General features: G+C 35.2%; 1 protein-coding gene across 1 annotated transcript; it reads right to left on the bottom strand.

Moving 5' to 3' along the window:
- Window positions 1–587: 587 nt before the first annotated feature.
- LOC132952361 (zinc finger BED domain-containing protein 5-like) lies at window positions 588–2,132 on the bottom strand. Its single transcript, XM_061024644.1, has one exon. It carries the CDS (start codon window positions 2,130–2,132, stop codon window positions 588–590), a length of 1,545 nt encoding a protein of 514 aa, XP_060880627.1.
- Between the last annotated feature and the right edge of the window lie 17,012 nt (window positions 2,133–19,144).

Below are 19,144 nucleotides of genomic sequence, written 5' to 3'. Positions count from 1 at the left end.
AACGTTAATCAAAATAAATATATACGAATCTACGTAGCCACCTGTGTCGGTGTCCTGACACCTGTGATTCTGTATAAGTTATGATGATTCAAGCGATATGATTTCCAACTTTGCAAGAGTTGTTCATCGCTGTAAACATTCACTTGAAGACTGGTGATGTATAGAGGCCAATATAATCGAAGGAAGTGCAAAATTTTGACCTCGAGGTGGCACACTGAAGAGGTGTTCCCCAGCTGTTTCCTTAACCTAACCTTAATTATATTGGAAATTGCAATCTTCACATTTATAGATTTATATTTTATTGTTATTTTCAAAAAAAAATCCATTAATTGTATTGAGCATGGGTTCTCAACCTTTTGAGGTCCACGCCCCCTTTCAAACTATTTTATATGTTCACGCCTCCCCCTCACTATTATAATATTGATATATGTATAACATTTATATGTCAACTATACTTTAATGTTGGTAATTGGATTAATATGAATACAACTTCAATGACGTTTTTTTAATATTAAATGAATTTATTTGCACAAAAAAAAAATATTATTATAATTTAAAATTAATTTTAACTATTATTAAATATACAATTAATGAGAGGGTTGGCCCTGTTTATTTTTAATCAATTTTTTTATGTTTGGCGACATCTGTGATAATACGCATCTCAAATCACTCTCCACGTCCAATCGTGCTCGATATTTCGATTTTATATAAGCAAGCGCCGAAAAGCCAGACTCGCAGAGGTAGGTGGAAGAAAACTGAACCAATAACTTCGCAGCTTCATTGGCAACTTCCGGATAAATAGAGAGATAACACAGCCAAAAATCTTCAACAGTCTTATTTTTAAAGTCTTCTTTTGCTTGTGAATCATTCTTTAGGTCGATGGTTTGCTCTTGAAGATAATCTGGAAGTATGTCCACATCAATTTTGAATGGATCTAATACTAATTTAAATTGCCAGTTATCTATAGAAATATCAGGAAAATACTTTGATAGTTGGTCTTTTAAAGATACCAGATGTGCTGAAATCAATTCCTTAAACTCATTCTCGATATTTAATATGTGATTTTCGGTATCATCAAGAAGTTCATTAAGCCGTGGAAAAGATGAGAAATTAGGTTTGGTCGCACAAAGACGGCGTTGCCACAATGATATTTTTTCTAAAAAAGCTTGAATTGTATCGTACGACTTCAGAATATTTGTATGTCCTTGAAGTTTTAAATTTAGAACATTTAGGAATCCAAAAAAGTCTGCTAAATATGCTATAAAAAAAATACATTTTTCATCTGTAAACTTGTTGTATAGATCTAATTTCCCAGCACTCATTAAAAATATTTCAATCTCTGACTTTAAACTGTACATTCTATCAAGCATATTACCTTTAGACAGCCAACGAACTTCTGTGTGATAAATAAGAGTTTGATGGTCACTTTGCAACTCATTACACAAAACATTAAAAATTCTAGTATTTAAAGCACTAGATTTTACACAGTTGACAATTGTTATTGCCAAATTCAAAACTGAGTTTAGTGATTCAGGTAAAGTCTTGCAAGCTAAAGCCTGTCTATGAATGATGCAGTGTGAACCAATTATGTTAGGGTTTTTTTCCTTGACTAGTTGAATAAAACCATTTTTACAGCCAGTCATAGCTTGTGCTCCGTCAGTGCATATACCAATTACTTTCTCCCAAGGAAGACTGTTAGATATTAAAAAATCAGAAAGAACAGAAAATACATCAACCGCCTTTGTTGTTGTTTTAAGAGTTTGAGAGAATAATATTTCTTCCTTGAATTTTTTATCATCAATAAATTTACAATAAAACAGTAATTGAGAATTCTGCGAAATGTCCGTTGTTTCGTCACACTGAAGTGAAAAGAACGGAGACTTATTTAATTTTTCTATTATTTGATTCTTCAAATCGTGAGCCATTTCATCGATTCTGCGTTTTATTGTATCGTTTGACAGAGAAATTTTTGCAACTTTAGCACAACTTTCTTCATTCAATATAGTTTTACAAGCAGTAAGTAAACAAGGTTTTACAAGGGACTCACCAATAGTGTGTGGTTTCTTGTCTTTAGCTATCAACAAGGCAATCTCGTAAGAAGCTTCCATAAGCTTTTCAGGCAACGTTTTCATTTTTCGTGTTTTTTTTTCAACATTTTCACGCCCCCCCTGAAATTTTGTCACGCCTCCCTAGGGGGGCGCGCCCCCCAGGTTGAGAACCACTGGTATTGAGTATGCGACCATTTATTGAAGTAAACATGTAGCCTATCCTAACCAGTCTCAAATTGTCTGCTACAAAGCACTATTAGTGACGACAAACACAATTAAATATTTTCTTAATAATATTATAGTGAAAAATAATAGTTATAATAATAATAATGTATAAGTATTAATTTTATCTATAAATAACAAATAATCAAGGTTTGAAAAAAAATTATGGAGCATCAAATTTTAGAGAAATGATGAGTCCAGGCCTAAAGTACTTCTTGGATGGAAAATGTATTAAATATGAGACATAAATGATTGTTTTGAAACATATTAACAATGGCCTGGAAATTCAATTATTTTTACGAAATAATATAGAAACAAGAAAATATATTAAATATTAAATAAAAACACTTTACTAGGTATATAGGTATGAAAATATTATATAAACGGAATATTTGAAATCGTATTTTTAAGACAGTTTAGATTGTCGATGTGCCGTCATATTGTAATTAACTAAACCAATAAAAATGTAATGTGAAACATGAAACGAAAATTAAATTGTGTGAAAAAAAATAACTCTTGCGAATCACGATTCACGGACCATTAGCTAGTAATACAATATAACAATATATTTTACTACGATAATATCATGTTCCATAACTCTGAAGGACTTCGCCTATAACAGTCGTTGGCTTGCATTTTCAGCATTTTTTTTTTTTTTTTTAAACATATTATTATATAAATGCGACGAATGACTCATTCAACCCGGTACACACACACACACACGTCAAAAACCTTTAATTTATTGTGCGGACGAGAGGGAGTTACACAAAACGAAAGTGTTCCAATAGCGGTCGGGTTGATCGTATTGTTCGGCCGGTAGGTATAATATAATATGTTATAATATCATATGAATTATGTAGGTACCTACGTTATAATAATATTATTATTATTATTATTGCACACATTGCGAGTCGTATCAGTTTCCGAATCAAAGGCGAACTATTCGCGACGTTTCGCGCAATATTATTCAGCGAAACATCGCATCGGCCACCTAACTACCTGCTTGCACAACAATAATATAACGATGATGATAATGTTGTGGGGCGCGATAAATCACGAGTTAAGTGTGTTTTTAAACAATATTAATGACACGACGAATCCGCGGGATCGAATCGAGAGCGGTTGAATGGAAAATAACGAACGTAATATAATATTATTATTATACGAATGCGACGACAATCGTCGTGCCATAAATTAACCCATATAACTGCGCGATGACTAATTAGTATATATTATTGTACCGATTAGGAACCATATACTATACTGCGTTTTTATGATTATCGTGTAATTTTTTTTTTAGTTTGTTCAAATCGGATAAGCTATATATCGGGGTAACACACGATTTCGTATATTATATTCTTTTTTCCGTTTTATCGTTTCGACGCGATTTTCACTAAACGAGCGGACGGAGTGACAAGCTTCGAGCTCCTTCAGTCTCCTCGATCTCCCATATTAATATATTCGCGAAATGCGGCCGAATTCGTCGATCAAATGTCCAGCGACGACGACTTGTTCGCGGGACACTCGGAGGTGAATATTTGACGAACGACTTGACTACTATTCCCATTCAGGGACGATCTTAAAATATATTCATGGAGGTTTTAGTCTTTAAGACTAGACTTTGAAATGCCGAATTTGAAAATGTCCAACAAATTTACCGACTGCAGAAAGGGCGTGACACTCGGGGGGAGTCACAAACCCCTTTCGCTCGTCCCTGTTATCATTACTCGGGGAAATAGAACGGGATCGACTGACCTAGAGCACGACGGACTTAGATTAACATATGCTTGCTCAACATATAAATTAAAATATTATGTACCTATCCTATTAATTCTTATCTTCATTCATAATTTGTATTAATAATTTTATCTAATGATATTTTAACGTGCCGCTTGTCCGTTTATTGAAAATGCATATTAAAACATATATTAGATTAATACAAAAAAATCATATTATTAGTTGTTATAATATGTTAAGTCTATAGTTCTCGTACTAAGTCAATGGTCAATGCTCAAATTATAAAAACATTTTTTTCACTGTTTATAGCAAAAGGCAAACACTGTACAATAGGGATTTTGTGCGCAAAATTGTATACATTAATGTATACCCGATGGCCGTCGAGAGAGTTTAGACAGTTCACGTTCAATACCTCACTATAAACGCAGTTTTTGCACACGAAATAAAATATTATGTCGTGTTTATATTACAATTTGTATGTCGTCCGTTTGGCGTTATTATAAGTACCTACTCGTATAGGTAGATCCATGGACGAGTAATTTATTATTAAGTTTCCCGCATAGGTATACGTCAAACAAGTATTTTTTTCTCTTTGACGAAGTCTAAGGTTGCTTCGGCTTCGTTAATATCACGACAACGTTCGGGTATCTACTACCTAGAATAAGACACACGTATTACTTTTAAGCTCGCAAGTACAGTGTATAACCTCAAATGGTTAGGTTAGGCTTCTGAGTCCACTCTTACAGTGGGATTAAAAAAGTTTTCCCGGGAAAGTCCCTGTTACAGATCCAATGATATAGGATACATCTCGTTTGATGTTTGGGAGTAGATAATATTATATAAGTATAACATTTTTATTTATTTTTAAGAAAATTCAGCGTTGTTCGTAGACTATTATTCCATAATATTATCATTTTTGTTGGTTTTATCTTTGATATAATATTATCAGTGATTTATATTACACAACTATATGCATATTGTAATGCGTACAACGTACCCAATAATGTCTTAGAATTATATAATAATATGCACTTCTTAACGAAATTTATCAACAAAAAAAAATGAGTATTATATACGACCAGTGAAAATTGACACTGAAAAACAAGAAAAGTTTACGCACAAGTTAACCATTGGACAATACGTAGGTGGGGCTTTGTTGGAAAACTTTTTTAATCTCCCTTTAAAAGTGGATTTATAGAAGCACCAAACACTAATCTCATACTGATCTCGTATCAACTATTTTCGTGTCCGCTGCGATAGTCATTCTTTCATCGTATGATAGCGATTTTAAGATGTTTATTTAATCATCGTTATCAAATTGAAGTATAATATACCTAATAATGATAATATAATATACCTAATAGATATTCACGTAGTTATTCTGAACTAGATAAAAAAAACTATGCCGGTGCAGCTGTAGAGTTATTCCTTTTGATTATTGCAGTATTATTATCATATTAATTGTTCGCAGATCGTTGCTTACATAGGTACCAATTGCTATTTGTATTACATATCACAAAATATACAGCGAATGATCCATATTCGAACTGGATGCACGTCTATACAAAAACTGTGTTTATGGAAAAAATGTTTTGATTTAGTTAGTTCAGTTATTATTCTGACACTAAAAAATATATATATATATAGTGATTCTGAAATAAACAATAATAGTTATCATCAGAAAAAATGAAAAAGTAAAATGTACCTATTTTATATTCGATATAATAATGCGGGCGGGTCAATACTTCAAACCATACCTACCTATACTCAAAATAAAACATTTTTTTTTCTTTATTTTCGAAAACACATAGATTGACTTGGAATGTAGTACTATATGATATTATAGCGTAGCCAGTTCAACGGATCACCCAGTATACTTATTATATTCGTGGACGAATTAAAACCAGTGCCATTATATTATATTATTATTATGACACGAATCTTGGCAAATCTACTGCGTGCGGAATACGCTTGATCTCTTGTGTGCACGTAATATTAATAATAATACGGTGCTGCAGTGCGCATGCGTGTGCGTGTATAATATAATATAATATATTGTACGGTGCCAGTTGTGTTCGAGCATAATAATAATATAATAGGTATAATAAACGCCAAATGAGAAATTATGTAGCACCCACTCTAATATAATTTTATGCATTTCGATAACCCGTAAAAACACCGATAAAATTATTTAGATTTATAATACGCGCTTACCTACCTGTATAATATAATACATAATAATGATATGAACAGGTAGAAACGTTTTTTGGTCGATCAGAAATCCGGAATGAAAAACGTATGACGGTTTTTTTTTAAAAATCGCAGAAATTTATTCACTCAAAATACCTGTCAATATAATAGATAAATAAAAAAGAAAAAAAAAACGTAAAACCAGTTGAAATCCTATGTGTTCCAGCCAAACACAATAATATAGACTAGCGGTTTCACATTAATATGTGTGTGTGTGTGTGTGTTTGTAGTATTTATTTATGCCCATTTGACGATAAAATAATTAATTAATACCACGATCCGTTCGCATATTATTATAATTATTATCATTATGGGCGATTTTTTAAATACGTACCGCGTTTAAATATTTTCGTATTACTATTTTTTAAAATACCATTGCGTACAGTAAAATTTATTATACACGTAAAAGTCCCAAGTTATCTATGGTTATCTTTTAATTATTATACGTTCACCTGACCAAAAATACCTATCAATATTATAATATTTTATTGATATATTTGATGCGTGACAAAAACATTGCTATAGTAGTTAATACTTTGCATTGATCCTCACAGGGGCATGTTCAGTGGAGCCCATTATTCTGTTGAAATAAATAAATATACAAATACACTCTAATACGTAAAAAAGAAACAATATTTTGTTTTAGTATAGACAATTTCATTGCGTATTAAGTTATGAACAGACAAATGTTATTTTGGAATAAACGTTTTAAAGTCTGAAGTACAATCAAAAGTGTCAATGGATTGACGGCTCCACCGCTCCTGGTGTGACCGAAGCAGCCGAGTCCGCGCCGAGTCGTCTTGATGGTCTCGCGTGTCGGCAACCGCGAGCGCGCGACGCTGGCAACTGCGATCTCGTCTTCCTGCGGGTGACCGGAAAACGTATAGGGTGACTTACCGCCGGACACCATAAAGTGCTCTTTCACGTACCACTCCCCCGTCGCCGCCGTCTTGTCTTGGTGTCTTCGTCTGGGGGGAGGGGAGGACTACACTGCCGGCTTCAAGCTTTCCAGCAACAACCACACAGCAGCAGGCGCTTTGCGCTCTTCCACGTGGCGGCGATAAACCGCCTTGTCCTACCACGTGTCTCGATCGGAACTGCTGCAGTGGTTGTCCCCGGTTCTGTCTCCCATTTCAGTGTAGTCGTGTCCTTATCTTTTTCCACAGACGGAATCGTGTCTTTGATGTTCAACCTGCACGCTTTCGCCGGCCTGCTGCAGTACGTCGGCTGATCCAAGGGCCGGTAATACCGCTGAAGGCGCCGGTACTACCGCCGAAGGAGCCGGTACTGCCGCTGCCTTCCTCGATCGCGATGCATTCGGCGACTGTATCATTTTCACCAAACAACCATATAATATCCTGTGGAATAACCAGCTCTTCGTCCTCGAGTATTCGCTCTAAATCTTTTACTTTCGGTGTGAACCCTTCGTCCTCTATTGCCATGACCCATGTATCGACGCGTTCTACAACATGTATCATTACAATCTCTTCTACGAAGTCGATAATTGTGGCCATTTTGATTTTTGGTATATTCAGGTCAGACATGAAACTCAACAAGTGAACTCGAAGTTCGATACAAAATCAGTTTACTCGAAAAATTCAAGCATTTCCCAGACGACGGGTACACAGCGACGCGAGTATGGTCGTTGCGAAGTCGTTTGTTCTAATCAACAATCTTTAGGATTTCGGGCCCTTTTATTTTTCCAAGACCATTATTAATCATATATACGCGTAGTTATAATATATTAAACTATAATATTTAATCAAGGGGATTTGTGTTTCGATTCGTATTATACACTGCAGAACTGCAGTGCTCATTTTATACTTTCACGTTAAGTATTTTAGATTCCGAGTGAAACAATGGATGTATTGATTTTACAATGGTGTGTGTTTTGTTTGTGTATGCTTACAAGTTTTACAGTAAAAAAATGATTCAATCTTCAATTCTAAGGGACAAGGGTGATTTCTGATACGAAATTGTATTTAGTCGGAGCCCATTGAGAGATCTATATTGAAATTTATTTTTACCTACCTGTCATCGTTTATCTATTATCTGCAGTTAGAACTTGGAATAGTTCTATAGTTCCATCAGATATTTATTCTTTATATTAAAATATTATATTTTATAAACCTATTAGCTCAAAGTGAAACTCGGGGCCCGTTGGGCTCGCTGAGAGTGGGTACCGATTTTGGAGAAAATGTAGTTAGGATTATAAAAGTCGCAAAGGTTGTAAGATGAAAGTTTAGGATTTGTGATAAGGATTAGAGATTTTCCGCTTTGGTGGGAATGTTTAAGAGTTTGAGCGTCACGAACGTTATAAATGGATAGGCTGGATACGATCTCCAGGATCACCTCCCGTTTGTCCGCCGCTTTTGGTTGTTAACATTTTTAAAAAGTGTAGAGTCGATAGGTTTATTTGATTGTCTAGGTATCAGTCATAAAATCACATAGGTAGGCGGACAATATTTGCGAAGCGGATATCACCAGGTATGCAATACAGCTGCGGTGGATTGCCGACAACGTTAGTAGCGTAGGTAACTGAAGAATGGAAAATATAGTTAACCAAGCCCCCCCCCCCCCATGTGTGTTTGTAAGTGAGTACCGATTTTGGAGACACAGTCGAATTATAAATGTCGCACTTATATGGAAGGTGATTTTGGTAATGGGAGGTGATTTTGTGATAAGAATTTCTGATAGATTTGACAGTCTCATTTCGAAGGTGGGAACGTTTGAAAGTCGAGTTTCAGTGTTTAGAAATCTCCCATGGCCAATGAAAACCGGCAATTTAATGATACTATGTATGCCCGGTGCTTTTTTGTATGTGTAAGAAAATGTAAATTCAAAAACCTGCGTTTTAGAGTGTCTAGCAAGTCAGTCATCACCTGTCTAAGACGATAATATATAATGCAATATTTATTGAATCAAAAACAAAACAACAAAATTGTGCACTTGTGAGTTGGAACGAAGACCGACTGACATTTCGTGAACGCGAATTTTAAAGTGTACAAACCGAATTTGCGTACAAACCGCATATCCACGAGTTTCAAAAGAAATAAACTTAACAAATAGAGCACAAACGGCAATTGAAAAGACGAAACGAATCGAGAAAAACGAAAAAAAGCAATAATAACGACCGACGCTGGCGTCGATTGCGATGACCATGGACAGACACATCAGCGGCTTTTAAAACAATAACGAAGTAGGCGAAAATGTCAAAAATGCGAAAAACGGCGTAAAAAGCGTAAAATTTTTCGAAAAAGGTTTGAACATTTGAAAACCAACTGACCGCCGCCGCGGCAAAGGTACGCGATTGGACGCGCTAAGGAATCTACGGGAAAGGGTTGGGGGGGGGGGACAGTAGAAACGGAGCGGTGTTCAATTTTTTCCGTTCCACGGTTCCACTATAGACAGCTGTTCTCGAAGTCAGCTGTTATTCATTTTATAGTATAGGAGGAATATGTAGGTGGCCAATGTAGGTTATTGGTTTTATCTCCAACTATTATGCGAGGCAGCGGGACACCCGGAGGTGGTATATTCTGCAGTCTAGGTTTCGAGTAGGTCGTCCGAATTCTGACCAGAAATTCACACTCGTTGTTCGCGAATAATTTTGATTTTTATTATTCGTTATCCGTCGTAGGTATATAATATTATGATAATAATATACACTCGCCCCGTAGATTTTTCGTATATAATAAATTGTGAACGGTGACGGCGGCGGCGGCGGTGGTTTAATATTATGTTTGTCATTATTAAAATTCAGACCGCTAGAAACGTGCCGTTAGACGACTAGTCGTAATTCAGTCTCGGCGAAAATAATAACAATAAATAATAATAATTACGTTTTAACACTCGAATACAAAATTTAACGTGTTTTTTTATTTTTTTAATCAAATCACATGATCGATGGTCCGCTACAAATTTCTTTTTTAACGGCCATTAATACACATTCACACACACATACACACACACGTGTACTATACGACTAAGTAACTTATATACTATTTATATGATATAGAATCGTAATATCGTGATAAACGTATCGGCGACGGAAGAGACACACTATAGCTGTTACTATAGTCTGTTATCGCCCCGCGGCGACAGACGAATAATATTTTCTGACTGGGCTGCAAATCGTACAACAATATTCAAGCGATAAGTAATTATTATCATAGCCAAGTTAACCGTAAGTACAAATTTGTGGACCCCTATCACTGGGGCTCACTCCAAAACAGGGGGAAGGGGGTGAAAACTAGGGATGTTTTGAAATTGGAGATACGTTAACTGTATAATATAGATACGTAGGTAGTCGTAGTACAGCTAGAAACTTCATCGAGCCCTATAATTTGGCGATAGAGTTCTTGTGGCGGCCAAAGCTTAGAGAAAACGACCCTTTGGAACACATTTTCTTGCAGAATAGTTTGTAGGCCTGGCCGTCGCGATACCTTTATATTCATTTATATTTCCCGTGATCCTAAATTAATAATAAAACGATTTTTTTTCGTGATATTCGATCGTCGTCTTTTTTCATTACACGTTTTTTATATAATTTAATATTTCTTGAAATTTTTAACAATTTATTAAAAACAATATGCCTATTATAATATGAATGATGCATATAATAATAATAAATTAACAGTATTACGGCCGAGCTACAGCAGACCGCATGCACCTACCTGACACACTATTTGTAGTGCAAGACAAGTTATTTTATAATAATAATAATAATAATAATAATAATGATAATAATAATAATAATCATAATAATATTATAATAATATATTCCGGTGGAAACGACGAGCGTTTATTGCGGTGCAGTTAAGTAGTATATACAAGCGGAGAGCGGTTTTCGCTAGGGACGGATTAACGTCGCCGTTTCGCCGTAACGAATGATTGACATAAATTATAATAATAATAATAATAATAATAATATATGATATACACGAGCGCCTTTTGCGTTATTAGTAGCACGTGGTTAATGGCCGCGACCATAATATATTATTATTATACAGAGCGCTCTTCGTACACGTTTTGACGTCGGTCCAAATCCGAAACCGCATCAGAGTCCGATCGTAGCGATAGCATTTTAGGTAATCCTATCCTAAATATACTATTAACTGCGAGCAATATATAATAATGGTGCGCGTGCGCGTTTCTGTGAATTTTTACTCTAAAACGACTCCACGGATTTCGTCTGCTGCAGACTTACGCGCAGGTACTATCTATATGGGGCAAATCATCACCCATATAAAACATTCTTATTTTTGGAAAACCGAACCCCATAAGCCAAGCCCGGTAACCCGCGGCATTAAAATCGTCTAAACGAGAAATAGTATCGTAAAATCCTCTGCAGATACGCACCGCCCTATATATGCGCGTACAGAGAGGTATCATATTATTATGTTTTAAAATAATAGTAAAATTTTATTGTAACTCGTCGGGAAGACGACGTCTCGAAAACCGCGCGGCCGCCGCTGTGTAAAATAAATAATATCATAGTACCTATAACATTATGGTCTCTGCAGTGTTCGCCGGTCGAGACGAATGCCGCGAGACGGAGGGCAGACCGAGGACGGTCGGGTATTATTCTCGAAATGATAATAATAATAATAATATAATGTATTGTATATATAGTGTAATATTGTATTCGGTTTTCGTCCCGACGACGACGTTATTTATTTCGTTTTACAGATTCCGAAGACGAAAGCTGCCGGGCAACCGGTCGTAGTAAATCACGCGGCGGCGGCGGTCGACACAATTAATTGTTCGGCGTTATCATTATATTATTATTATTATTATTATTACTTGTGTGAGCGAGCTCCACACACACACACGTATATATATTTTATCACCGTTCACGATCGAATCCCCGGAGAACTCCGATTCGAATCCGTCAAAAACAACGAAGGCGGCCGAGGCGGCGGCGGGTAGAACGACTCTCTCGCACCGAAAGAATATAATTTATAGGTCCACTATACCGCGGTCGTGTGCGTGCGCGCGAGCACCCGCAAAGAGGGAGTGCACCTATATATTATCATCACCGCGTACACCTAACCCGTTACGTATAGGCATTACATGCGCGAAGGGGTGGGGGAGGGCGGGGAGGGGAAGGCGACAGCGACGACCGAGAACTGACTTGAGACGAAGAAGAATACGACGATGGCGACGTTCGAGCCGAGTCCGCGACGACGACGATCGCGGACGAACAAGACGGAAAAAAATTTATGTGCGTTACGATAATAATATTATTATTATAATGTTGTATAGCATGTTATGCTGCGCCGAGGTTGGGCCCGCCACGGAATTCCAAAAGTCTGATAAATCATCAACGGATGTGACACGACCCGGTGTCGGCGGCGGCGGTGTAGGTCTTTACACACATTATTATTACTGCTCATGATATATATATATATATAATATTAAATATGTCTGTGTGTTTGTGTGTGTGTATAATACATAATATGTATAACGTACGCATAGGTCTCGTCCCAGCGCTGACGGTTTCCAATTAACTGGAAGCACCTGAAACGTATACGACTCGGCGGCGGCGGCGGCGGCATACACATAATTTGGCCGCCACACGACTGTGTGTTTTTTATATATATTTTTACTCGTGCTCTCTCGGAATATATACGGATTTCGTGTGATTATCATACAATATGATAATATTAATATAACGTGTGCGTAAGAACGCATCGCCGTTGTCGTCTCCGCTGCTCGCACCGCGTTACATATTATTACATGTATATTATTACTATTATGATATTATATTTAGACTCGGCGCGACGACGACTCACGTCTAAATGATGCTGCTCGAAACGTATACCACAATCTCGGTTGATATTATATACAAGGTTATTTCATAATAGACTATATACCGCTCTTATCCGTCAAATATTTGACGGTGAAAACAAAACTGTCGGCGTATAAAGGGAGCCAATACAACAAACAAGTATACAACACGGTACCTACACAAAAATTGATAAATCCGTGATATCCCGTTGCACAGCCATTTTTTTTATCCGATGATAACAATCCGCGAGCCTATAATAATATGCAATAACCTAAATATTATTATGTCAACCACATTATGCAGGTCATAACTTATAATAATATACCGACGAGTCTTAGGTACTCGAGTTTGTACATTTTTAATAAAACCTCCACTGGCGTGCGAACGAAACGCCAACCGTGGTCATGGTATTTGGCTACACCTAAAAAACAAAACCGTCATCGCGACGTACGTAATATCGTACAAGATTCTGCGTCGGAAAACGGCAAATATGGTACGAAAAGTTGTACAAAGCGAGTTGCCCACGAAATCCATCTGATTTTTATCATCGATAGTCTCGACGGCCGTCACAATATCATCATAGGTACCTTTGGGAAAAAGAAGCGTTTTCGTCGAATCGTGTGCAAAGGTCGTGGCTAATCGGACTATGTAGCGATGTGCTCTTTTTCGTGTTGCTGGGGGTGTCCGTTTGTGTGATTTTAGCGAGAAGAGATCAGACTTAGAAACAGACAAATTCAGCACTTTTAATAGAGCGCGTTTGATAAACGCGTCACGTTTGTCTGTCCAACTTTTCGCCCAACAATAATATCATAATAATCACACTGAAGCGGTAAAAGCAAAATGAAAACTTATCCGATATTTTGATTTATTACTGTCCACCAGACTACAATTATTTTCGTATACAACATAACATATTATTATTATAATATTATATGTAGAGAGTCGTTCCCAGTCGGTGTAGATTGTGCAGCTTCCTACTTTCATGCGATCGTCGTGCAGGAGTGGATTTATGGTGGGGGCGATGTAGCGAACTCCACCTCCTTCAAATCCGATTGCTAATTACGGTCAAGTCTTCGCTTAGTACCTTATATTATGTCACTCAAAAACATCCCTTACACCCTCTCACCCTTTAAAAAAAGCTTCAAATCTACCCTTGTCGTCGTGTATACATCTGGAGGGTGATATCGTTTGTAAATCACATTACAAATTGAATAACCTGTGTAATGCAGCAGTATGCAGAACGATACACGAGATTGATTGATAACTACCACGTGGCGATCGTCCGAATACTCTCTCTCTCTCTCTCTCTCTCTCTCTCTCTCTCTCTGTCAGTTATCCGAATCAATTGGCCCGCGAGACTACACGAATGCAACATATTATTATTATTATTGTATAATCACAGAATAGATTAAATAGATTTCATCTCTTCTGCGGTATTATCCTTTACAGTACGCGGTATCGTCTCGACGTGTGTTACTGAAGTCTGTGGTGCGGTAGTCGGCGATCTCCAGAGTCGAATATCCGTTTCGGGAGAGAAAAAACAAATCTCGACAGTTAAATACGTATCCGTAGCTTACAGATCTATAGTGTTTCTATGTATTATATTATATGGTATGGCACGAAATTCAATAAAACTGTTTTCGGCAATTATACAGTTAATAATAATAATATAACCATATCTATTTTTCTACCATAAAATATTCTTATAATAATTACGATTGAAGCATTTTTTGACTGCGCAGAAATACAATATTAATTGTATTATATTATTGTTATTTATTAAAAAAAAAGTTGAAACATTATACAGATATGAATTAAAATCCAGTCTTCGAATTTAATAATTATTTAAAAACCATAATAATAATAAATAATGGTAATTTAAAAAAATGAACTTTGCAATGTTTTATTTTAAAGGCCAAGTGACAATAATACTGTTACGACACGCTCAATTCGTACACTATAAGGTTCTATTATCTATCGGTATTTACTATTTATACAGATAAAACGAATAGTTAAATAATGTAATAATATACTACGTCGGCAAGTATAATTAATATAACATACATTTTAAATATTATATTGAGACTATAATATTAGTATCGTCAAACTTTATTGCTACGAATTAATCTTCACGCCGTCTCGTCCGCGTCGATTAATTATTTAATCACTTATATACATTATTATTATACAAAGTCGAACGTTACACACTGTCGCAAAGTTCGTATTAAGTTTTGGCGGAAAATTATTATACCTATATTATTATAAAGATAATAATATACAATTATTACGTGGGTATAAGTACCTGCACGTTGTCACCGTGAAAACCGATGTAATCGATTAATAATTTGCCGATACACTACGCTGTAATAGATAATATAAGTACCTATAGTAAGTACCTATACTTATTATATCATCACCGTGGTAGTAGGACACTTTGTACGGCCACCCAGAAAGAATTAAAACCGCGGACTTACAAACGAATCGTCTCCGAACACCGAAATGACTACCGAAAAACGACTCAAAGCGAAATTGAAGTTATATATTAAATAATACTTAGGTAGTGAATTGCGAGTTTCAATTACTCGCGGGACTGGCACATTGCGTTATGCAATCAATTTTTCGAGTAAACCGTTATTAAAGTGCAGTTACTTTTTATAGATTCAAGTGTTCATCCGTCGAGGTGATACACAAAAATTATCGTAATAAAATTATTAGATAATAAATTATGAATTTGTTTTTAGCAGTCTCGCGTCGTTGAATCTTCCTCAGTTATTATATAATTTGTCTCACGATGTGTGTATTATAACTAATGGTACCTTAAAAGGCCCGGATTTAAATGCTCTAAAAACGATTAAAAAATGCTCTGAAAAATAACCGAAATTTATCCCAATAATGCCCTTAAAAAAATTGCAATAATTTTTTTAGTAGGCACGCTTCTTCTCAAACGTGGATAGGAAAACGGTGGTATAATTTTCGAGAGTGTTAACTATTCATATTAGCTAACAAAAATTAAAACACTAAATATCAAACTTAGGAACTCACAAAATAAAAAGTATACTGGAAATAATTGCCACTCGATTTCGTATAATATATAAATAAAGGTTGAAAGTAAAATAATTAAAAACTGTTAAAGCTAATATTATGAAAACAATATAATATTATTTTGATAAAATATTTTGAATTTCCTGATTTACACTAAAAGCTCGTACAATGAATACATGCACTAGAAATTAATAAAATGACACGGAAATGCTAAAAAAAATTTAGCAAAATAAAATCCCCCCCCCTTTAAAGTTATGTTTTTTAGGATGATACCGTATCGGCTCCCGCTGGACGTTAATGAGTCCGTATCGGCTCCGGGTCGTTATTCCTTGCCGTCCGTTGAATGCCGTATTACGTCCGGTTTCGATAACGAATTTTTTGATAGCTAGTTAATCACATATATATAGTTATATGGAATTACAAAATATTATTTAGTTCTCGTTTTTTCGTAAAGTGTACTGCGTCTAAGCATATTATTGTATATAAAAAAAAATGTTAAGTCAACACAATTTTTTTAAGTCTATAAAACTCTTTTTTAAAAGTCAACACAATTTTTTATTTTAAACGCCAACAACATTTTTAACCATGTCTAGAGAGAATTTCTTCTCGCTGTAGCCAGTCCTCAGCCTGTAAAAGGGAAGGAAAATGTTGTTGATTGGGAGCCGATGCGTCCATACCACTGGCATCGGGTCGGAGCCGATACGGCCACCTTCAAATGAAAGGAAGGAGCCGAAACGGACAAACGGGAGCTGATGCGGATACTTCCGTTTTATACGAAACGAATTTTATGAAATGCGCGCATTGTCCCAGAGCACCAAAAACAAAAGCCAAATAATAATGCACTTTGCGTTGAAATCCGAGACCTAATTACAACGTTATATTATAGCTGCGGAATTTCTTCTTCGATCACACGTGTTAAAAAAACATCGATTTGATTAAAATAATATATTATACTTTGAGCTAAAGTTGTTGTTGCGCAACGAGAACACACTTATCTTACGCTCCTGACGTATTTAATTAATTCGATTATGTATAGGTATAGAGGCGAACCGTGAAATTTATTAGAGTTTAACAGTGAAATCAACATAGTTTCAATTAAATTGGCATGTTTATGATTTTAACTAAAACTTCCTATGCACGCGTTGTTCAATAACAGTAATTATTATTAATACTCAGAAAAGGTAGGACGTATCTAATAACGAGTTTTCCGATGAACTATATTACGTATTTCCCGTCGAGAGCTCAAAAAAAAAAAACACACCATATTTCTTCGTTCACTGCAACGTACATAAACTTCAATCAAACGTCCAAACATGATAATGTTCCGTTTTACGTTAAGTTCACGTTATAATACGTTTACGCCGTGAACATAATGATGTGGCAATGACGACATGAATTTATCTCTTATTCGTTGCGAATTATCAACAAAAAAAAAAACCGTTCTTCGTCGATTTGTTTTGATAGTCCGTTATTATAGTTTCCATTATTGTGATTCCAATACAATAATATTACAAACACGTTTATATCTGTACGTATATATTTTTGTTTATTTAGATGGATTTTTTTTTTTCAATTCGTGAATCGACATAAATAGCCATTTTTCGGCTGATGATTTTTTTGTCCTTAAATTTAGTTTTTGGCTTTTCTCGTTTTTAATTTTATTCCGTCGACTTCACGATTTATGGTTTCTTCGCCTATTTGCCGATCTCAGACGCAGTGATAATATATATGATATTAAGTTTATATCTATAGTAAATTCGCGTATGTTAATTAACAGAGGAAAAAACGTTCTCCAAAAGTAACTGCTCAGTCTTTAAATATTCATCGTACTAAAATAATATATTTTTTGCCGTTCAAGAAATTAATCACATACATACATCGTATAATGATTTATCCAAAAATAACATTTATAGTATGCGTGTGACCAATGAAATAAATCAAGTCTGCCGGTTTGTGAGCGTTGACCGATGCGTATTTTGCGCACACATTATTGGTTAACTGTTGTACGGTTTTAAATTTCTTACACAATCATAATTAGGAAAGAGTTGAAAAAGCGTTTGTGTGTATTAGAGTAAAGATCAGATTTATATGAACTTATAATTAATATTAAACATGCGTGCAAACATGCAATAAAAAAAATCAAAATATGCAAGAAAAAGTTCCAGAATATGCAAAATGAAATTTCAATTTCAATTTAATTTTTTTTTATTATATTTCGTAATTTTGAAGTGTATAGCTTTCAGTAGTAGTGTAAAAACAAAATATTAAATTTTTATTAACAATTATGAGAATTTTTCATTATAGGTAATATTATAGTTCATTAAAATTTTCAAATTGAAAAGTAAAATAAACTATAAGAATACAATTAATCTTAGATTCTAAGGGAAGTGATGAATATATTAATCAAGTGCTTTAACAAAAATGTGCCTTCTAGTTCTGTAAACTTTCTAGCATAATTTTGAAATTCGCTCGGAAATCTTTCTACCGCAAATTCAAAAGCAAGTAAAATAGTAAAGGAAATTTCTAACAACAGGTATTGTCGGGTCTAAGTAAGAAAAAAAATTAACATTTTTAAAATTTTTTTTTTCAAGAATGTAACTCGCACCGCGTGCAATACACACATAACATCGTTCGCGGAGAGTTGAGAGTTTCAAACTCGAAGGTCGCGCATCCTACCAACGACGTTCTTGCTTTACGGATAACTGTAATATAATATAATATATTATTTACACCTATAATCTGTAGTACTGAATAGGCATAATAATATGGTCTATTTTACCCTAACTGGTACCGCGGTTTTTGTAAAAGCCGTTGCTTTGTAATGGAAACTTTTGGTATTTAATCAATCAAGTAATGATGTTGTATCGACACTCGTTGACTGCATGCGTATACGATGTAAAAAATAGCTTACACTCGTTTAAGGCCAAATCCGGTCTTTAGTTGTGAGTATTGTCGTCAAAGTTCAACAGTAAGTATATAGGTAATATAATGAAAACACATTGTTTAAATCGTTCTTACATCCATTACAATATGCTTTACAAAATTATTACGATGA

Source organism: Metopolophium dirhodum, chromosome 9 (assembly GCF_019925205.1).
Source record: "Metopolophium dirhodum isolate CAU chromosome 9, ASM1992520v1, whole genome shotgun sequence".
NCBI lineage: Eukaryota > Metazoa > Arthropoda > Insecta > Hemiptera > Aphididae > Metopolophium > Metopolophium dirhodum.
This window is presented reverse-complemented; position numbering and strand designations above follow the sequence as displayed.